Below are 22,990 nucleotides of genomic sequence, written 5' to 3'. Positions count from 1 at the left end.
TTTCCAGGCAGTTCCCGAACGTACTTTTGTTTGTATCACAAGAACAAGGATCGAAATTTGTCCTTTTTGCGTGATCGCGCTTGTGCTTGCTTAACAACGCTTTTCAAATCGCAATTCAACAATGAGGAAAATATTGTTTCCCCGTGTATCACTCGGCCTTTATTTCCTTCTTTAACCCTATTCAGACCGGGCTTTTTTTGGTCTTTTCAGACCGGGGGGGGGGGGCGGATTCCGCCCCCCCTCCGTAACTTCCAGAATATTTAAGCAATCACAATGAAACTTACAGGATATACAGTATGTCCCAAAATCTATCTTTTGCTATATGTCACGTGGGATGATGACGTCACATCACGTGACAATGACATCATAATGTCAAAACAGCCGCCATCTTGGATTTCGAATTTTTTCAAAACGTCAGAAAACCGCCCAAAATTACTGGAAAATACTCAAAACCAATAAAAATGTGCTTAAAACCCGTAAACAGATGAAAATAATTGCTTTAAAGTTATTTTTCATTAATAGAAACAGGAAAATTACAAAATGCCGTTGCCATGGTGACGTCAAGTTACTGACACAACAACCTACCCTACCAAATTATTCCCAGATAAATTTTAGATAAAGTCTCAAAGTTTGGCAGCGTTTGGTTGAATATTAAAAAAGTTATAAGCGTTCAAAGTCGGCGCGGGCACTTTCCGCGCCCCCCCCGGTCTGGATAGCGTTAAACACGAGGAAATAAGATAGTCCTAAGATAGTTCAAACAAGCCATACAACCATATAGACATTGTGGAAAATCAACCGCATTTTATTACATTTTCATTACTATCTAGGTCTACCATAATTTTATTAGTCTTATATAACCAATCATCTTTGTCAAAATTACTACAGCAAATCGCCTATGTATCAAATATGTATAAAAATATATATTACATCTCTTTAACTTCTTGACGCTAATACAAATGGTTTGCTTTTACCTGAACGAGCATGCAAAAACGCGATTCTGCTAACGCACGATAACGTGCACAGTACTATAGATATGTTTTCAATTACCTTATGAAGTCGGACAAGCCCGGACGAAAAAAGAACGAATTCGAGGAACGGATTTATTGTTTTAATTTCAACGACTCATTAATAGCGCGTGAGAGAGGGTGGCCAAGCAACTCTCGATTTCCTTGTCTAGCAGATTACAGTGTAAAGGAACTATAAAGTAAATTTGTACCTCAGAAAAATGACTGAAAATGTCGTGACATTGCACCTTTGATTTGGTAAATCGCTGAATGATGATTAAACCACGGTTAAATCCCAGATTAGCGCTAAATTAGAAAACCCGAGCCTAAAAGTTTATGGCATAGAATCTACTGCTAATTTTTAAATCTACATTTTCCGCCTTCGCTTGTATTTTGTTTGGAATCGATGTGTAAAATGGTTTTAAGACGAGTACACCTGGTTATTGTGCAGTGAATAAACTTTATGTACAATATGCACGGGTAAAAGCGTCACACTACTTCAGCGGATCAAAGATAATAGATTCGGATTTTCTAACCGCCCTTGGTAATTGCAGTTTTCAACCTTGTGCAAAATCATACGTCGACCAACTTGAGAGTTTCGATGCAACACAGTCGTTCCACCCTTTGTGCAATTTAGTTTTCGCTTGTTAATTATCTTGCAGGCTTAACAGCTGGCGTCTGAAACGGTATTCATTGTCTTCAAAGCGCTTCTAAGATACCACGTTTTGTTGCATTTCCAGTAATTGCTGGTCTATGTTCTTCCTTCGTGCTTCGTTAAGAGCCAAGCGTTGTTGAAGGCTGGCACGACTGCAAGAATAAAACAAGAATTAAACAGTCAGTTGGAACTAATTGTCGTTGTGTTGTGTTCACAGGTAAGACATTTAACCCTCATTACCTCACAAATAAGGAATTTAAAAAAGTTAAGGGTACCGCTGTTGTATGAACATTTCACGTATAAGTTTCCCTTAGTGAAAACTTGCTTCAGTTTATTGCGAATCCGTAAATTTTATTGGCACACTCGCGCTTGTATTCAAAATTTACGATTTTAAAAAAGAAATCCCTTTTCCTTTAAGGAAAGCACAGTTAAAATTTCTTCAAAAACTAATTGACCAGTCGCTCTCATTTTGCACCTTGTTTACTATAAACTTATTGTTTATTGCTGTCAAAGCCTGAAGGGCTAACCACCTGAGTTTATGAAGATATCTAAGCATATAACCGCTCTACCAATTAGTTAAAAAAACACACGCCAAATAGCCTCCCCCCCCCCGCCCCTTGTAGGTTACATAGAAATACAAATGTCCATGAACTCACCATCTCTCAGGATCCAGCGAATCACCATCGTTCCCTCTATCACGTGACATACCCAGCGACGCTTTCTTTTTCTCTAACTGCTCATGAAGGTTCTCATACAAACCGCTGACCTGCTCCTCATGTTCACCAATTGCACCATTCTCGATCTCAACGGTTCTATGGCGCTCTTCTTTCTGAGGCGGAGAAGGCTGCGTGCTGTTGAGATCAGCGGTAGACAGTGTGACGTCACCCGCCTGTGACGTGGATGTGTTAAGAAGCAAAGGTACGCTTTCCCGCGCCATCTCCATATTAGCTTGCTTCAGAAGTCCCTCGAGAGTTTCTAAGCTTGACTGAACGCTTTTGCTGCGGTCGTGTGATTTCTGACTGTGTAGCGAGTGGTCTTGGCTGACATGTATAGCTGGCATTTGGGTGTACCCGCGACTTCGCTCCATCATGTCTTGAGTGTCTAGATGGCTGAATGTCACAAGCGTGCTGTTACTGGACAAGTTATGAAGATTCTGATCCGAGCTGCTTTTCTTCATACCGCTGACCGAAGATTTTGACAAGGTTCTTGGCGAGGTTACATGGCGCATGTGCGTCGCTGATTTTGTCGGTCTCGGAGTAACTCGACCATCAAGTCGCGCACTAGCACCAAATGTCGCCCTCTCATATCCTGATACTTTGGCCTCAAGACGAGCAATCTGTGGTGTGAAACGACGACAGAAATGAGTGAGCAACATTGTATAATCGGGCAATATTAGATCAGAGCCGGGCTATTGTAAGCACGATTAAGATGGTTTCCGCACAATTTTCGAACAATACATGCAAAAATAAAGTTACCAAAAATACCTCTTAGCATGGCGACAGTTTTAGTACAGCTAACAAAAACCTGCCAAAAATTTAGCACTCAAGCTGACCCCGCGAGAGAAAAATGGATTTGAAGTTGTCTTTATTCCAGTTAAAACGGACGTCTTGCGCCAGTTCAAAACAAAATGGCGCGCGTTTAATACATTTTTTCAAGGTTTGACTTTAATTTTCTCGAGAATGCTTTAGAATTTAATTGCGGGGTCACTAAGACAACTGATTTTCGATGAGATCTTTTAAATAGAATACAAAATGTTGCCGTGCAATGAGTAGATTTTTGGTACTTAATTTTCGCACTCATTGCTCGAACTTTCAGCGGAATCCGTCTTAAAATAATCAAGGATTAACATGAAGTTTGATTTCATTTTTTTTTTACTTTTCAGTGAGATTTTCTGTTTATATTTTCTGTCCTCCGGTTTTGTCGTCGACTTATCTCACACTTGACAAATCATTAGCATTAAAAACACTTTCCTACAAGAGAAATTAAACCCTGGATCAACTTTTAACCCTGGGTTAGTGCTAATCGGCTTTTAAACAACACGGCCCAGTGCTGGGTTTACTCTCAGTGGCAGTATATTTGCATGGATTGTAATAATGAAAGACATTCACATGCTATCTGGCACAAACACATTTATGCACTTATTTTTCCTTCCCTTTTTGTGCCTTTTTAGGACGGGGAAGCAATCGAAAAACTTGTTTAACATCAAGGACCAAACCAAACAAACAAAACAAAGTACCTCAGCATCCTTAATAACCAGCATTTCACTGGTCGCCTTAGCATCATCTTGGTACAACACAAGTTGAGAAGCCAGGCTTCTGTTGTCCTCTATTAGAGTCGCATTTTGCTCCTGTGCTCGCGCTAAATCCTGAGCGAGTCGTCTCTCTTGCTCTTGTATTCTTTGAATCTCCAAGCGATGTGTGGCGTCGCTTTCGTCTTTCTGTGCGAGAGCTTTAACATGGTCTTCTTGTAAGCGTTGGACCTGACAAGGTGAAGGAAGGAAAAAGGTTCTGAGTTCTTTAAAAAGTTGAAAGCAATTTATCAGAGTTGTAGTATTTATTGACGTAGTTTGGCCAAGATTATGTGAGCATCGTATACGTACAGTCTGTAAAAGTTAAGTACATGAAATATTATATTGTGATCAAGTCAGTTAGTCAGTCAGCCAGCCAGCTAGCCACTCAGTCTCTTAGTCAGTCAGTCAGTCAGTCAGTCAGTCAGTCAGTCAGTCCTGTCAGTCAGTCAGTCAGTCAGTCAGTCAGTCAGTCAGTCCTGTCAGTCAGTCAGTCAGTCAGTCAGTCAGTCAGTCAGTCAGTCAGTCAGTCCTGTCAGTCAGTCAGTCAGTCAGTCAGTCAGTCAGTCAGTCAGCCAGCCAGTCAGTCAGTCAGTCAGTCAGTCAGTCAGTCAGTCAGTCAGTCCAGTCAGTCAGTCAGTCAGTCAGTCAGTCAGTCAGTCAGTCAGTCAGTCAGTCAGTCAGTCAGTCAGTCAGTCAGAACTCCATTTTTAATTGTTATGATCTTTCTCACCTCGTGATCTTGAGTGGCCTGTTTTAGCTCGTGTTGTTGATGTGCTTTCCTCATTTCCTGTACACATCTCGCCTCGGCCTGGGCCTCCCGTACCTGAGCCGCCCCAAGTTCCTTTGCAAGCCTAGTACAGTCTCCTTCCTTAGTGGTCAACAACGCATGTGCGTCATCAAGTTCCCGGATTAGCTCCTGCTCAGTCCGCTGACATTTCAAGAGATCACGACGGGCTTCCATCAGTTCTGCATGCTAAAGACAAGAAATTGCAAACAAATCTGACATTTATAAAGTGACTAATTGTGCGATACACACTACAGTATAACAGAGACAAACATTCACAGGAAAATTAACAAATTTAAGATCCAAGTACTGCAATTACTGCTTCTTTTTGGTGTTACAACCCGACTTTTTTGTGCAAGGTTTAAAAAGATTTTTTCTACGCGAAGACTTGATTCCAATTCCACACGTTTTCCAGATTGTGTACGAACCCTAGATGCAACTATTTAAGATAAAACTTAAATGACTCTGGCGGAGGTTTTTTTTTCGATTTAAAGATATAAATGCTGTATGTTGAAAAATTAAACGCCGTTATAATAACACATTAAATCTCGATAAAAATTGCTTTGAAACTTGATTTTTGTCTAACTAGATGACAAAGGAATTAGGTGACTCGGTAAAGTCAGCTAGCAATACCGTGTTCTGAAGTTGTTCACGCGCTAAGCGCAGTTCTTGACTCGTCTCTTCAGAGTCTTCACGTCTCCTCTGCAACTTGTTGATCTCCTGAAAACCGAAAGAAAATGTGAGCGGTAAACACAGTAGCTGTGTTAAAATACATACAAGCTAACAAGCTTGTTCCACGGTTGGATGTCGGCTATTCTACAATACAGGAATGCAGCTACTATAAAGAGCGAGTGCCAGTTGAGCTTTGAAAAGTAATAAATTACACATTCAAATATGACGTGACTTGTCTTGCGCTCTTTTTCCCGCGCTTTGCGCCGGCTGGCGGCCGCATGTTTCTCGCGCTTGGCACAGTTAACGGTTTCCCGCGTTTGTTGCCAGTTGCGCGTTTTTTTTTTGAGTTCAGATTCTTTGAATGAGCCACTCTTACCCTCTCAAACTCGGCCACTTGCGAAGCGCGTTTCTTCAGCTCTTGCTGCTGGTGTTTAACCGTTTTCTCTAAATGTTCAATTCTGGCTTTCTTCTGCTTCTCTTGCTCTTGATTTTGATCTCGCTTGGCTTTCAGTTCAGCAATCTGTAGACAAAAATGATAATCGCATACTTCTCAATAAAAACTTCAGTAAGACAGCAGCGTGCAACAACGAAAATAACAACAAAATGGTCCTACAGGGACAGTGTATTTTTATTCTGGACAAGAGGTTCCCAGTCTTCACTAGCCCATTGTTTTTGTTATTAAACTTGTTTTATGGTAGTGACGATAAGGATAGAAAACAAATTGCTTGTTGCACGTGTTATTTACCTCCACAGCTCTCTCGCTGAGTTCGTATCGAGCCTGGTTGAGCGCATGCTCTAAAGTGATGACCTTCTGTTGCAGTTCACTCTTGTGTTCCTTCATGGTCATATCCAGCTGGGTAACCTGGCCAACAAGTAAAGGAAAGTTATGACGCAAGCAAAAAGAACAAAATTGTCTTGATCCTATTTTCAGTTTTCCTTACATAGATCTGTCAGACCTACTGAAAGTCCGTGTTGCCTCCAAAAAGTTTGTTATTCCAGGTTTTAAGGCCAAGTAACACAGGCAACATTTTCTTTTAACTTTTCACGCACCTATTTTGCATCGCAAATAGAAAAACCCTTTGTAGCTGTAAACTAGGAGCGAGTTCAACTTTGTGCAACATGTTGTCGCAACTTGAAACACGGGTGAAAATACGTGCTATAACGCCTATCAACTGAAATGTGACATTGCTGTGCGACAAGTTGGAACAAAATGATGTACGCATTACTTGGCCTTTATGCGAAAAACGAATCAAATAATTTTCACTGCCTTTCGTCACAGAGAGTTTTCAACGTACTCTTAAATTGAACATCAAAAAGTCTCTAAAAATTGAGTGAAATCCACGTTGGATTGTATTGTAATGCAAATGACAAAGCTTAATAGTGATGAGGTATATTGGCCGTTTTTATGCTAGAGACGTGTTACCCGTGTTGACGAGTTTCGGCAAACATTTTTTTTTGTTCGTCTGGCTATTCGTTTGTAGTATAAAGACGGGCACAAGACGCGTAACACGTCTAGACGAGCTACTTTTCGTAATTCGTCTTTCAAGACGCATTTCCAAAAGAAGCTTGTCTAGGCGGGTAACACGTCTCTAGTATAGAAACGGCCATTATGTCGTTCCTGACCTGTGCAGCTTTCTGCTTCAGCTCCCACTGTCTTTCCTTAAGCGCCTTGTCGAGTTCTACTACTTTGCTTTCTTTCTCTTTCAAGTTCTTGTCCTTTTGCTGCAGCTCTTCCATGCTCTCGTTTAACATCTTGTCCAGTTCCTCGACTTTCTTTTCCTTCTCCTGTACTTCTTTCTGGCTCGTCTGTAACACGTCTTGAAGCGATTTTAGTTGCGAGATCGTATCTTGCAACTCGCTCTGGATTTTATTCACCTAGAAGGGAACAAATAAAATAAATAAATTGCTATATAAAAAAAAATTGAAAAAAAAATTTACACCCCCCAAAAACCAACCAGTAATATCCTCTATATATTTAGAGAGGAAGCCACATCAGCTCTAGCTGGTGTTCATGCGGGTCCTCTATCCGGGTCTAATTGAAATTTGGAAATGTTGGTTTTTCAGGAGGGAGGAAAACCGGAAAACCCAGAGAAAAACCCTCGGAGCAAGACGAGAACCAAAAACAAACTTAACCCACACATAACACAGGGTCGGAATCTAACTCGGGCTACATTGGCTGGTGGCGAGGCTTGGTCAAGAATTTTCGATATTAAATTAAAACTTTCTTACCAGCTACATAACAACTGCATTTGTAAAACAAACCACTCTAAAACAAAAAGAGCAACCAATTTTGGAGGTTTGAGATACCGAGATTCTACTGTAACGCTTACTCCGTAAGGGAAAGTACACTTACACAGCAAAAACCAAGTCAGTGAAAGCGCAAAAGAACAACTGCAAGCAACGCACAAGTGTGTGTCATCATCAAATGAAATTGCTTATGACGGTGGTTGTTCAAAGATCAACGATGATAAGCTACCTCATTATCCAGCTGCGAATTTTGCTCCGTCGTTTCCGAAAATTCGCTATCCATTTGACGTAGTCTCTCCTCCAGTTCCCCGTTTTTCTTTGTCACGTCGGACAGCTGCTTTCGCGTTTCTTTGAGGGCCTGGTCCAGAGTCTGCGCTTGCGCGGTCTTTTTGTCAAACTGGGTTCTAGACTGCTGCAAAAGTTGCTCCAGTTCAACAATACTGCCCGAACTGTGTTTCATGTCTTTATGAACTTCTCTCAGAGTCGAGTTAAGTTCATTAATTTGTCGAGTTCTTTCGTCTATATCCTCTTTTGCTCCTTGAAGTCTTTGGTGTAATTCGCTGGACTCTACTTGTGATGTATTCCGTTCACGAGTCATTTCTTCTTCTAAGATGGCGACCTGTTGTTGAAGATGAGAGCGTGACTCCTCCAAGTCACGCATTCTCTCTTGTTCCTTTTTGAGCGCGTTCTGCTGATCTGCGACTATGCCTTCCAGCTGAACAATCTGTTCGTTTTTCTGATGTAAGTCCGACAGCGTCTGCTGTAATGCTTTTTCCAACTTGGATATCTAAAAACAATAAACCATACAAAACAGAATAAGATAGGGCGACCTTCATTAGCAAAAATTTGAGTCAATCGAACGTTTTTTCCTCTCACCAGGCCTTGTAATAACGCAGCAATTGTCACCTTACAAAATTCAAACCGCTAAAGGAGACTCTTATGCAGGGCTTAATTTACCTCGATTTCAAATTCAACGAATACTGATACCTCGAAATATTTAATTACTTTGAAATAAAAACAAATTAATCAGTAAATCCTTGCCACAGAGGAGCAAGGATATAAAAAAGACCAGGACTTGTCAAAATTAAGACATGAATTTTCCCTCCTCTTTTGTTCTTAGACAAATCGGTTTATCATTATATACAAATTCTCCGGGCTTTCAACACGAGCCTCACCTCCAGTCTCCGCTCTTCCAGCTCTTGCTCATGCGCATCGCGAGCTTCCTTCAACTGACCCACGTACAACTCAATCTCCTTGTGACACTCTGCTAACGATACCTCCATCTTTCTGACCTGCTCCGTGGCCTTGTCAGCCTGCTCTTGCAGTTTTTCTAGTTTCTGGCCGTGTTGAACTGACTGTGTGTCTCGTGTTTCGATTTCTTGCTTCTGTTCTTGGAGAGCTCGTTCCATTTGGTCGGCTAGCGATTTCTTGAGATTAAGTTCTTGGCGAGAGGCTGAAACACAAGATGATAACACGATGAAAAACACCTGTACGTGTGTCAAAATACTTCTAGCAGAAAAAGCAATTTCCAAGATGCTGAACGGAACTAAAACAATCCTGACTAAAAATTGATTGCAATGGTCTAAACGTGATTTAAAAAAAAGTTTGATCAACGTGTATGGAACGGTGGTAAAGATGGCTTTTAATGCTTAGAAATTATTTCTGTTCGTTATGTAGCCGATACTTTATCAGTAATTGATTACCTTACTGAAGGACATGTTTATAGAAAAGATAGTTAAGTAAGACCATCAAAGCCAGGCTAAGTGACCTAGCTCCCTTAAATTTTCGTTGCGCAAGTTCTTAACACATCAAGTGTGTCCAGCTGTCCCCCCTGCCTCGATCATGTTCGATTGATACTGTATCTTAAATGAACGGTTTCTCAAAGCTTACAAAAGGAAAAATTCATGAGATTAGTATTAATCAATGCTGTACCTGCCAAAGACGTTTCCAAGTGAGCCACAATAGCGTTTTTCTCTTCAAATGTTCTCTGCAACTAAAGTGAAGAAATATTTTAAGTCAGTCAGTACATGATGAAATTATTTTAAAAAGGTGCGTTTGACGGCAGCGGAAAAACGCAAGCATCAGTTCAGACTTTTAGAGTTCACATGATTTTAAAAAGCGCCGTATGGCCACCTTATTTATTTTTTATATACATTATAACTATTATTTAAGGCCGCCTTGTAACTAGGTACGCCTCGCAGCCGTTTTTTTGGATGTCACGCAACGCTCTTAACAGACTATTCGCCTTTTTCCATACCTCCTCTATCTGTCTCTGTAGTTCGTGACACTGGTCACTGTGTAACGCCTTCACTCTGTCCACAAGTGCCGCAGATTCCTTCAGTTCGATATCCTTGGCTTCCAGTGATCCCTCCAATTCACCCACACGCCGGGTCCTGGACTCGAGCTCCTCTTGAAGCTCCTTTAGTTTTGCTTCATGTAAACCTGATTCTGATGTCCTGTCATTTAGCTGTTTCTCGAAGCTACCTAAACGCGACGTCGCTTGCCGGACCTTAAAAAGGAAACGGAAATTAAAATAGCTATAGCCTTATGCGGCTACTGGCGCGATGAGTCATGTTGATGACGATGATAGCTTGAAAGATGTCAACATTGTGCAGTTTCATGTTTAATGTCTGTATGATTTTTAAAATTCTCCTGTTTTCCTTAACAAGATTTTTACCTTGTCAGGGACCGCGGAACATTTTTTCAATTGGGGGTGCTGACAAGTGACTTGAAGTGGCGGGCTTTAGAGACTCTTCTCTTAGTAAGACTTTATTTTATTTTTTCGGAAATATTGGGGAGGCTAAAGCCCCCAGCCCCCCGGCTCGGCGGTTCCTGCTTGTCGGTATTTCGCGATTTTGGCGAGACATTATTTCGCGGGGTTTCATTTTCGCGATTTGGGCAAAAAGTACGTTAAAAACATTAGAAATATGTCAAAACACGTTAAAAAATACGTTTCGCGGGTCTTTAATTTCGCGATTTTTCAGTAAGAATCGCGAAAATCGCAAAATTAAGGACCTGCAAATTAAGTACCAATAAGGTACCTCTCGCTGAAGAACGCCATTTTCTGAAATCTTCTCTTCCAACTCGTTCTGTAAATCGACCACCTTGAGATTTCTCTGACCAAGCTTGCTTTCCAATGACGCAATCTGCGCCATCTTGTCCGCCAGCCGTTCTTCTAGCTGTATAGTTTGCCCTGAGTGGCGTGACAGCTCATCTTCTAAGCGTGTTATGATCTGTTCAAGTTCTTGTTGTTTGCGATCACCAATACGACTCCGTTCAACAATAGCAGACAGCTCTGTCCTTAGGCCGTCCATAACACCACCATCGCCAGCTAAACCTGAGGGTAAAAAGGCACTGGTCAAAACCTTCTAGGAGGCGCGGTGGCCTAATGGTTAGCGCACTCGACTCCGAGTCGAACGGTCCGGGTTCGAGCCCTGGGTGGGGCGCTGCGTTGTGTTCTTGGGCATGGGTACCGGCGAATTTCACGGGGGTAACCCTGCGATGGACTAGCATCCCATCCAGGGGGGAGTAACAATACTCCTAGTCGCTTAATGCTACGTAAACCGGGATAGGCTCCGGCTGTACCTCGGACACAGACTTTTTTTACAACTCAAAAAAAGAGTTTCAAACCACATAAGTAAGTGTTTTTGGATTGGCCTCAAAAAATGTCTCGGATTCGTTTTGTTATGTTCGACCGTCACGATCAAAAGTGATTATTTTGAATCCGAATATCACGAATCCGGAACCTGGAACGGGTGTTTTTTGATAAATCGGTGGCATGTCGCAACTCGCAAACAAAATGCTTGGTCCCCATGCAGGTATTTGTTTCCAGATTTATTACTGAGGTGTAAACGATTGAATACAAATCCCTCTAACTTGCAAATCTAATTACCCGAGGTCAGACAAACCGTCAATTAAGTTTAAACTTACGTTTTGCCAAATACTCGCTATGAAACTTTATGTTTGCAAAGAAATTACTTCTATGGATCTAAATGACAAAACCATAACTTCATTGTAATCAAATGTGTCTCCCAGGCGTTATAATTTTAAGTTGCCCGGTCAACAAACAAGATTAACTTTGAAAACAGCTCAGCCCAACAATATTTCAAGAACCCATACTGCAATCCGTTTTGCCACTTTTTGCCATCCGTACCTTCTTTTGTATTTGGTGTGTTATTGAAATGTTTTATATTTCAACGATTTTGATGCTCATTCCCCATGCCTAAATTTAGCTAAAATCCGTAACACATTCCCCTTAACCCGAAAGCAGAAGACTTTATAATGACCGCCAAATTATCCCCACCCCACCCCACCGGAAGCTTATTACTCACCCGCTATGTGTTTCTGTTGTGCAGCCGCTCGCGCCACAGCAGTAGCCTGTAGTTTTTGAATCTCAGCTTCCTTCATCGCCAGCTTCAGCTTTAGATCAGCAATAACCGCCCGCGCTGTTCCACCGCTGCCCGTCACGTGATCGCGCTCGTTTTCTACGTCATCGTGTATATAGCTGCCCATGCTGCGAGGACTGATGCTCTTGTAGCCGTTTATAGTCTGAGTACTGCTGCAGATACCGCTGTCACTGGTCTAAAGATAGAAAAATGTCTCAGTGAATAACACGATCATATAAAATGCATGTACTTTTACTCGGTTACGTGCAACGTACAAAAAATAAATCCTACATCGTCATGCATAACTCATTGTAGACAAAAGTGAGGCCCCATTAGGGGGGTTCGAGGATCCCGTATCCCATTAACTTTTGGCCTAAATATCCCGTATCCCATTAATTCCTGAAAAACTTTGAAGTTCCATATCCCACAATCTCTTTTCTTAATATCCCCTATCCCTATAATTTTTCCCTGAAATATCCTGTATCCCTATAATTTTTCTCCAAATATCCCCTATCCCTAAAACCCCTAATGGGGCCTCAAAAGTTGATGCCCAAAATCCGTCAAAACGCCAGGCCAGGTTCTCAAACTGCAGATAAACGAACATAAGGCAGACAGTGAAATAGAGAATATTTGGCTGCCAGTTTTCGTTCGTTCGTTTTCTACACAATCTAAGTTCTGGGACCAGGCTGGGAAGTTTTTAGATATACTTGAATTCGTCCTGAAAGAAATGTTTTTTTTTCCCTCTGACGGAATTTGTGTATTTACACTTTACAACGCTGTAGTCGCATGACAAAGGAAAGCTGTATGATTGACAAGAATGAATTCTAAGCATTACATAACACACTCTCAACAAATTGAAATAAACTTTTCTTTCGGTTTAACGGAAAATATGCCACGAACTTTCGTTTTGCCCCTTTCAGTTGTCCTATTTTTCTCCTCTGTCTCATTCCTATTCTGTGGATCTGCGATATTTAGGCTTCATTTGATTTTACGCCAATTTGTTGTTCCTACGGGAGACACAGTGCACGTCACAGCATGCCCATCTCGTCCCAGACTCTCTCTCCTTTCCTTCCCTTGTCATCGAGAGAGAGACTGGGATCACTGTTGATCCAGAGCCCATTTCAAAACACGTACCGATGGCGTGGCAGTCACGTGTTCCTTCATGCTCTGTTCCTGAACCTGATGAACCAGTTCTTCCAGTCGTACCATGTGAAGTTTAGTCTCCTCAATCTCGCGCTGGTATTGAATGATTTTCTCTCGTTGTTTCTCCACCGTACTTTGTAGTTCTCCTTGATCCTTCAACAATAGTTCATTTTTCCTAAGTTCGTTTTCGATTCTGCCAATTTTCTGGCTCTGGCGTGAGATGGTTGCTCGTAAACTGGTATTTTCATGTTGCATAGATGTCTGGCTGTCTTCTTTGGCAGTTCCTTCTGCTTGTAGAAGTCTGCAGTGAATGAAATGTTTTCCTCTCAATTTCTGGATGAATATTATTCTAAATTAAATGAATTTTATTGTATACAACTTTTTAAAATGATCCATGCAGTCCACTAAAATCAATATAAAAAAATCCGCGATTGAGAAGAACAATGGGCCCGTTTTTTGGCCAAATGCTCGTTCGTAACATAACATTTTCGTGTTGCACTGAAGACTGACTGTCGCCCTTGGGCAAACGGTGGCCGAAGAGCCGGGCGAAGACTAGAACTGATTCCAAATTTAGACAAATTTTACTCTTTTACGCACCAAATAAAAAAAATGAGGTAAATACATGGATACTGTAGGTACCGTACTTATTCGATTAAACGCCACGTCTTTTATTAAATTCTCCGTGATTCGAGTGCGGCGTTTATTCGAGGACGGCGTTTATTCAAAATTCAATTTGCTAAAAATGTTAAAGTTCAACTGGGCCTTCACTCAGTGTTAAAGTTTTGGATCTTTCTCAGTGTGGGCCTCAGTGCTACATTTTTTGCTCTTGAGGACAACATCCAAAGATTATTCAATTTGCTAACAATAGTGGTAACTGAACATTTGAATTTTAAAAACAGAAAAATGTTTAAGTGCTTGTCTGAAAAGTAATTTTCAATATCGTAAAACATTGTTACAATCAAGGAAAATATTTTTGAGGCTTGCTCAAACTTGATTATTACTGGATTTGCTTTTTGACTCTATAATTGGAATAAACGCCGCGTCATGATGCGGCGTTTATTCAAAGGCGGTGTTTATTAACATTTCTGCCCTACTGTGCGGCACTAATTCGAGGGAGGCGTTTAATCGAATAAATATGGTTAAATGTAATTTCAGTCTATTAACACAATTTTCTAACCTTATCTCTTCCTGAAGGTCTGTCATATGTGCTTGTAATGTAGCTTCTCTCTCCAACAGGTCGTCTCTTTCCCGCTGGGATTGGGAACTAATCTCCTTCCAGTGTCTTTCACGATCCGAATGCTGTGATAGCAAGTAAAAGAATAGTCACCTTACATGAAAAGCCTGTCTAAGACTGCCACCAAACCGCCCCCCGCCACTTACTAAGGAAGAAAATCACACCATCACTAAATCTCTCCCCCCCCTCCACCCCCCCCCCAAAACCCCGAAACAGGCCTACCCAACCCCACCCTACAATAAGCACATCACATCTGGATCCGGAAATGGAAACTCTAGACCGTGAATTATTTGAACTGAAAGGTCAAAATTGTTCCAAGTTAGATTTTTAAACATTTTGAAGGAATCTGTCTGTACTACGTTACTGATAATTTTTTCTACCTTGTAATCAGACCTTTTTCCTACATGTAGCCATTTAACAGTAGACTAGCTACATGCCTAAATTTCTTATGAGTGCACATCCATGACTATCGCTCATAAAAAAATGAGGGCGAGAAGTCTAATTGTTTTAGTAGAAACTCTAAAAAGACTGCAGTCCAAAACTTAGCCAAAGATCAAGAATAATTATCTCTTTAAAGAGCAAGACGTGTGCAATCGAGTTCTATCAGCGATTATAGTTCACCACTAAATTTTCTCCGATTCTGATTGGTTTAAATTGAACACGTACGCGATAGTGCCCGTCCGCTGGGGGCACTATCAGCCCATAGTCCCTCCCGGCGCACCCTGCATTTTTTGTAACACCTGCCTGCAGACAAACCCAACCAAATTCACTGCATTTAGTGGGTTTCTCGTCTGGTTTTGTTTCTTTGTTTTCGCTTTCATTGTTTTTTTCCTCAATTTCGTGCTTGTTTTTGTATGTGCGCGCGGAAGAAAGTTTAGTGGTGAACAAAAGACATAGAGTTTTCTTCTCGAACTCTTGTCCCCTTAAAATTTGATATTCTTAAAACTAGCATTTCCTCGGCTTCGCTTCTCGGGCTAATATTTGTTTTAAACATCAATTTCCCGGCAACTATCCCGATATTCCTCACAAACACTCTATTGTTAAAATAGAAAACAATGGGAGAACCAATCAGATTCGCGGATTTCCAATAGAACACGGCTGAGTTTCCGCTAATGCTCCCATTAGAATATGGTGATGGCTAAAACCATTTGTTATCCTTTCTTAGTTCATATTGAAAGGTAGTTACCTGTTTCCTTAGTGATTTGATTGTAGTATCCTGCTCTGCAAGTTTCTCTGAAAGCTCTTCAATATTTCTCAAAGCTTCCTCAAGATGATCTTCGGCCCTGTTAATGATTGATTACTGTTACTAACAACTGGGAATTTAGTATTCACAAATGCCACTTATCTTTAAAGTTAGTAGCCTACAGAGCAGGTGGTTCAGCAGGGAGTGCGAGATGAAAATATTATTATCTTATACCCGGGGGCAAAGCCTGCTGCTGGCTAATTTCACTGGCTGAAAGGACATGACCTGAACTTCACGAGAGAATTAAAGACAGGATAATTAAAGACAGGATAATTTTAAAGACCAGGGGCCCGGGTTTGGGGGCGGGGGTGCGTTGTGTTTTGGACTTTCTCAGCCCTTCACCAGGAAAAGGACAAAATACCCAGCACTAATGCTACGGAAACCGGGATAATTTTGAGGATATATCCTTGGCTCGGACACAGAAAGACCAAAAAAGGCTGGCTGGGCTTTTTAATGAGCCAGCTTAGTTTTTTCTTAGCTACATCCCTGGTTCATCTTTTGTGCTCTGCACTCACTATTCACACTCGTGTTCACACTCTGCCCTGCCAAAAATCTGTCTGTTCTGCAGGTTATGTACATTGTAGTTAGAGACATTCTTATGTTTCAATTTTTGCAGTGTTTTTTTCATATACTCAGCTGTTCAGCGTGCCTGGCTGCCTCCTTAAAAACTTTCCGACATTTTTGCTCTGTAATGTACTTTATTAGCCTATTATGGGGGACAATATCGTTTGGTACACTAAGTTTAGTTTTAAAGTATAAGTGACAAGTTGCTTTGCATACCTCTTTCTTAGCTTAGCTTCCTCCCTGAGTTCATTTTCAGCTATTGTTGATGATTCAAGCACACTTCTGAGTTCTTCTGTTTTGGATTGGAGCTCTTGCCTGCAGTCTCGCAATGTTTGCTCTGCAAATCTATTTAACAAAGTATGGAATAAGAAGTACGTTGGTTTGTTTCTTGGGAGGGGTGTAGGCTTCTGGTACCTTACATTAAAAAAAGTCAAATATTTTTATCTTTAACAAAACTGTCCAATTTTCATAAAAGGTCAATAATGGTTACAGCATAACAAGTCCGCAATGCGTGCAAAGTGCTACAGGTGCATAGCTCTCTGCACTCATTGCTTGCCTATAATGCTGAACAACAACTTTTTTACTGTGAGATGTGAACTTACCTCACGGCATCCTCCTGCGAGGCCAAGTCTGACTCTAAACTTACTATCCTGTCTTCCATTGGAGGAAGCCTTTTCCGTTCAACCTCTAATTCTTGACCAAGAATTTTCACCTAAAATGTTCAAGAAAGTTAATTATGGCGCTACAAATTAAATCTTCTATAGGGTCATCATGTAAAAAAAGGACAGCTATAGGACAAAACGATTTCAAACAATAGTTTGATTTTTGTTTTTCTTTGTTTCAGATTCACTACCACAATCTGGCAAAAAATGAAAACTGTAGCTACTACACTTAATTTTATCACTCTCTCCTCAAACTCATTTTAAACTACAAAACAACCTGAAGGCAACATTCTAACTTATTCACAATCGTGACAGTGAAACTTAACTTTATTATTAACTGAAGATTGGGACTGATATGATTTCTAGATTAGACAACTGCTTACCTTGTTTCTAGCCTGGTGTAAATCATAGCTAAGATTCTCCAGTTCTGTCATCAACTTGTGATTCTGATTGACAAGTTGAGAGTTTTCTTCACGTTGCCTGGAAAGTTTTTTAATCATTGTGTCATGATCATAGTCACTTGCACTTCCAAAAGATCGACTATCCAGCTGTAAAAGGAAAGATTAGTGGAAATTAGTTAGTGAAATTTTTTTTTAATTATCAGATATTCAACCAACTATCCAAGTTGAGACCATTTTAGTCGCCATGGTGACTAGAGTTTTGCAACTGGCGACTAAATTGTAAAGCAAGTCACAAGCCCGGCAACCACAAGAAATGCTCCAGAGCTTGAGCAAACTATAACCCAAACTGAAAAAAAATATTCTGTTAGTTATGGATTATCTTTAAAAAAATAGTTGTTCTGCTATAATAATTAAACCCTACTGTGGCAAAGTTCCACAAAATGTCTGGGTTTTGTACACTGATCCTTTCGTTTTTTCTTTTTGTTTCTTTCTTAAGTTTTTTCCGGGAAAAAGTTTGTGGTAAAATTTCGTTTCATTCACACTTTTTGGCACGTTAATATACAAATAATTATATATTTTGGCGACCTATTTCTCATTGGTGACTTAACTTAATTGGGTATTCGCCAAATGGCCACTCTAAGGAGAAAAGTTAACTTGGAGGGTTGTCAACCTTGCTTATGTCAGTTTCCAGTGAGGAGCTAATCCTATTAGCCATCAACCCTCCAAGTTTATTTTTTTCCTTAGTGGCCAATTGGCCACCGACTGCTCAAGTTTGGTCGCCAGTGGAAAATTTTAGTCGCTAAATTAGGCTCAAGCTTTGAATCCTTCTTCTCAATTTTAGTCGCCAAGCTGGCGACCTCGATTCAAATTAAGTCGCCAGCTCCAAAATTTTAGTTGCCATGGCGACTAAAAAGGTCTTAACTTGGAGGGTTGCCAGTGGCTTTTTATTTTTTTGGAATTTTACATTATGAAACAAACAATTTTAACATTTTCCAGTACCTCTTGTTCCCTTGGGGACAAGTGAGTCGATCCATTTCTGAGGTCCGGATATGACGACCTGAGAGCCTGGGAGGAACCAATCAATGGTGTCCCTCTGCGACCCTTCGATGAAAGGTTTGGCTCTGAACCTGCTGGGGTAAGGTCAGCCAAGGTCAACACCTGACTAGCGGCACTCTCCGGAGACGATGAATAACTCCTTCTTGGACCATTTATACTAAGAAGAAGGATAAAAATTAGCCAGTTTGTAATGTAGTAAACATGCCATTAACTGCTGCAACTGACTGATAAGGTTTGGAGTATGGAAAATGTGTGCTTAATCTAATGGTACATGGAGTAAGGGGTCGGTTCTAGCAGTGTAATATGATATGGAGGTATAATTGCACGCTCTAGGGCAGTGTGGGAATTCTCTAGTCTATATTCCTACTGCAGGGATGTCGCTAAGGGCCGGCTGCCAGCTAATTCAACCGGCTGAAAAAGAACTTTAATCCGGCTGAACTTTCACAAGAAAACAAAGACTTGGGTAAACTTTTAGAGCTGCCAAGAGCTGAGCTTGTAGATGAGCCAGCTTAGTGTTTTCTTAGCTACATCTCTGCTTCTGGACATTTACCACTAACCTCAAATCTTCAGCACTTGGGCGAAAGCTGCGATCTGTTGTTTCTACTCTGGTTTCATAGGAAGTCTGCTTTTGAGGGGCTGGACGTGATTTTCTACTCAGGGAAAAAAGAGAACCAATTGGAAAGTTTTGATACATTGCATTGTAGACACCAGTGGTAGATCCAGACCTTTAGATGAGGGGGGGGTATCATCCAGACCCTGGAATTAAGGGGGGCCCTGCTAGCAAAAACTATTTTTAATCATTATTTTTCTCGGCTCTACAGGCCTCTATCTGGACTAAAAATAAGGTAGGGGCCCAGGCCTCTCCCCTAGATCCGCCACTGGACACTGAATATTTCAGCAAACTCCTATTTACAGACAAATTATTGTCATTTCCAATACAAACACTCTATTTTGTGCTTAGTTCACTTTTGAAATGATGAACACAACAGTGAAAATCTTTCATATTAGCCATCCCTTGCAGCTGAGCGGCTGAGCGGTGAACTAATAATATTTAACAATTATTCTATGAGCCCGTGTTGGATACGAGGTGGTAAATAGCCAACAAGGTGGGAAGCGCCGAGTTGGCTATAACGACTCGTATCCAACAAGAGCGAATGGAAAAATTGTTCTATTAAATTCTACTTTAAGTTGAAATCGACTGGACATTTCATTTTGATGTAAACGAAGTGATAGTATGAGGAGGCGGGAAAATTTGTGGCGTGGTGTTCACTTCTTGAGTTGAATGAAACATGTACAAGGAAAGCGAGCGAGAGAGTTTTCTTCCCAAGATTTTCCTCGAACAATCTCCTCTAAAGTCGTCTTTATATCCTGGAAATTGTGACAACAGTTAAGATTTACGGGTAGATCCGAAGCAAAAGCTTTTCTGGAAACTACATGTCTTGTGCAAGTCGAACGAAGCAAGTGTTTACATTGTACTTGTTTACGGCTCCACGGCTGTCATCAAGACTGCTATATTATTTGAAGCGAAATTGAGCTCAAAGTGGAACAGGTTTATTGAAGTATAAAAGGATAAGACCAAGATTGAAAGGTAACAAACTTTACAGACGTGCTGAGCCTAATTTTATGACGTACACTGAATGAAACTGTGTCAGTTTGCCATTCTTTTGTAAATTATTTGCTGCTTTTCTACTTTATTCACTCGCTCTTGTTGTGCATTTACAAGTATTATTAATTAAACTTTTCGCATCAATGCTTTTGTCTTGCGTAGTTAATTTTACTATGGCATTTCTGTGGTTTTTGTAGGCACCGCTGATTATTTCTTGTTAATAAATCTCGCCAAATTTGCTCGCCAATTTTGCTGTTCTGATCGACGGAACTGTCGCTTCCCGCAGAAAAATTTTATGCTGAGCGGCACTTGCCGCACTCATTTCCCATATAAGGTCAAACATAGGTATATGAGCTGATAACCGGGATTCAGTAAACCAATCAGAGAGCTAATATCCGAGGTTGAGAATTTAATAATAATATATAGTCAGGCACTTGAAAAAATACAAATTATTCACAAAATGCTTGAAAACTACAAATGTACATGCTAATGTACCTGCATTTTGTCCTACTTAAAAACTTAATGACTCACACATCTACCTAATAGTAAATTTGAATTTAATGACTATGTAACGAAGTGGATTATTTAGACGCAGACGTGACTGATCATGAATAAAATAACGATTAAAAACCGTTTAAAAAAAATTATCGAATACGTAATGTCACTTTCGATCTACTTAAATGTATTGATCAAGAAAAGGAACAATGAAATATTCATGACCATGCAACAAGAGACGGCTTCCTAGAGAAGACAAATACTTTATGATTACTGTTAAAATATGTTCAAATGTCCAAACATGTTAACTAAACACATCGCCCTGTGCTTCACACGGCTTGTCCACAAAGATAATCCACAATTTTGTAAGTTAAGATTACGGAAGATTCCTTTGTAAACCAAGCTAATTGTGTATATTGGGACGATAAACTATCGAAAATTTAGGATCACAGGAGAAAACGAAAACGTAAGCGTCTAGAAACAGGAAGAAATGTACATTTTTTGTGCCCATGGTTACGACACACGAACTTCGGAACGCGGGCAAAAATTTTGCCAAGTCCAACATGTTGGAATTTTTTTCGCAAACTTATCTCCGTACATCCGCTTACATTTTGTCGATCAAAGATTACGATTGGCGTTTAAACGCTGGGCAGACCTTCGGTGAAAATGTCACAAGCGATTTAGGTCAAAATAAAAGCCGAAGCCTGTGTAACAACAATTGTTTACATAGCACTGATCATTCTTAGAAACTTCTAAAGCTCTTGTAAATACAGGAACCTGACTCGCGCACGAACTCGTAATGAGGAAGGGCATCGTAAGGTTTTTTCTTTCGAAAGAAGCTCAATGGAGAGCTTTCTGAAGCAATTCATAATTTTACTGTGTATTTACTTTTAGCACAAATGTGATTTCCCGTGGTGTGATCACTTTTCAATCAAAACTTCAGTGATCAAAACCAGTCAAAACACCACGATCTCACAATGTTGAGGTAGGAGGTCCGAAATGAGAACTAAACTGTGCTGATTGCAAAACGTTTGTATGGTTATTAGAAGTTTATAAATAAACTTGTTACTGTATCTCAAGTTAAGCTTTCTGTCTATAAGCTAAAGTGTATAATTATGGAGTTCTAGAAATCTCACCCGTTTGTTGCATGCGGAGGATTCAAACTCTGAAGGGACTGCTCAGTTTGAAGTAATCTTCGTCGCAAATCGTAGCAATCCCGCATTAACGGATCGTCTTCGACACCAGATTTAACGCTGGTGCTTACACTGCTACTAACACTCGATCTTCGACTCATCTTTCAAGCTTTCTTCTCCATAAACACATGATATAATTTGCTCTTTTGCTGTGCAGTGTTCAAAGGTGACAAGATCGCGATGGACGCTATGCGTTCTTTGGCGTCACAAGAAATTAACACTCCGCAGTACTAGCAACTTCAAAGTTGAACCACTGGCATTTCTGCCTCTTTACTGATCCTGAGAATTTCCCACACTGTAGCTGAAGGGATAGTCTTTCTTTCTCCCAAAATAAACTCCTCAAAGATATATTTCGGCGTTGATCGAAGCAAAATTTGAAATTCGTCCCGAGTCTCTGTTGACACATGCAACGAAAAACCGCCGCGGCAGTTGAATGGGTTACAAGTCCCCGTGATTTCCATTAACCAATCAGAACGACGCATTCTAATTGACGAACCAATCAAATAACAGCGAGGTACAAAGCTTCACGCTTCATTACCTCAGGACAAAACGACACAAGTCGTTTATCCAAAACTTTTGAAAATTTTTAAATGAATTTATCTCGCTCGGAAAACGGCGTCGAAATTTCTATTGTGCTGTAAATAAATTGATGAAAAATATTAATGTAATTTAGGTTTTTCAATAGAGCTTTGTTCACTATTTCTAAATTCACGCGCGGTCAGTCGTTCTGTTCGTTTTTTTTTGTGAGGGATTGCGCTTTGCTCTCAGCTTTCACCTCACGAATTTGTTCAAAGGTTGAAAGTTTTTACCGAACTAATGCCACAGATAATTACGAGAAAAAGGTTGTTTAAACTAAAACATGGATTTTCTTGTTAATTCTAAACACAGGAAGTGCTAATTTACCTTTTATCAGAAATAAAGATTTGAAAGATGGAAGTGTCAAAATTGAATGACAAGGAAGAATGGGGCTCACAGGTGCATGCAGGGTTCTCACAAATGAACTCCCAAAGTACAATAAGCTGTTTTTTTTTTTGCTTTCCTTGTTTATGTTCAGCACTTTAATTCCTCATTCACTACCCCTAAAAATAAAATTTGTCAACAAATTGTGGTTTCTTGTTTGGGGAGCCGAAATAAATATATTTTAAAAACGCGAAGACGTGCAAAACAGCGAACAAATTTCAAACTTTCACAGAATAAATTATCTGGCTTTTTCGCACACTTTACTCAAGGGGCATAATGGTGTCAGTAAAATTTAGGTGTCACTCCAAATAAATAAAAAGTGATTATATAGTTTCGAACGAAAGTTAAACATTTTAAAATGAACTTTCCACTTTGAAATAAAGAGCTTCCAATATA

General features: G+C 40.3%; 1 protein-coding gene across 1 annotated transcript; it reads right to left on the bottom strand.

Annotated features, from left to right (window-relative positions):
• Positions 1 to 781: 781 nt before the first annotated feature.
• Positions 782 to 22,049, bottom strand: LOC144631919 (uncharacterized). Its single transcript, XM_078490498.1, has 23 exons — positions 21,578 to 22,049; positions 18,898 to 18,990; positions 18,284 to 18,497; positions 17,267 to 17,431; positions 16,824 to 16,933; positions 16,438 to 16,566; positions 15,601 to 15,697; positions 14,358 to 14,479; positions 13,172 to 13,481; positions 11,984 to 12,233; positions 10,694 to 10,989; positions 9,910 to 10,161; positions 9,585 to 9,645; positions 8,828 to 9,105; positions 7,882 to 8,439; positions 7,029 to 7,280; positions 6,151 to 6,267; positions 5,782 to 5,925; positions 5,367 to 5,453; positions 4,680 to 4,922; positions 3,896 to 4,138; positions 2,316 to 2,995; positions 782 to 1,811 (listed from the first exon to the last, which is right to left on the bottom strand). Exons 1-23 carry the CDS (start codon positions 21,733 to 21,735, stop codon positions 1,715 to 1,717), a joined length of 4,956 nt encoding a protein of 1,651 aa, XP_078346624.1. The 5' UTR covers positions 21,736 to 22,049; the 3' UTR covers positions 782 to 1,714.
• Between the last annotated feature and the right edge of the window lie 941 nt (positions 22,050 to 22,990).

The sequence above is a fragment of the Oculina patagonica genome, chromosome 1 (genome assembly GCF_052425735.1).
Source record: "Oculina patagonica isolate OP01 chromosome 1, crgOcupat, whole genome shotgun sequence".
Classification (NCBI taxonomy): domain Eukaryota; kingdom Metazoa; phylum Cnidaria; class Anthozoa; order Scleractinia; family Oculinidae; genus Oculina; species Oculina patagonica.
Note: the sequence above shows the minus strand (reverse complement) of the source record. Positions and strands in the feature narration are given on the sequence as shown.

Coding starts and splice junctions, on each gene's coding strand:
- LOC144631919 (XM_078490498.1), bottom strand. CDS start 21,735: ATGAGTCGAAGATCGAGTGTTAGTAGCAGTGTAAGCACCAGCGTTAAA. Junction 9,646..9,909: donor TACAGAGACAGATAGAGGAG/GTATGGAAAAAG, acceptor TCTTCACTTTAG/TTGCAGAGAACATTTGAAGA. Junction 4,139..4,679: donor AGGCCACTCAAGATCACGAG/GTGAGAAAGATC, acceptor TCACCTTGTCAG/GTCCAACGCTTACAAGAAGA.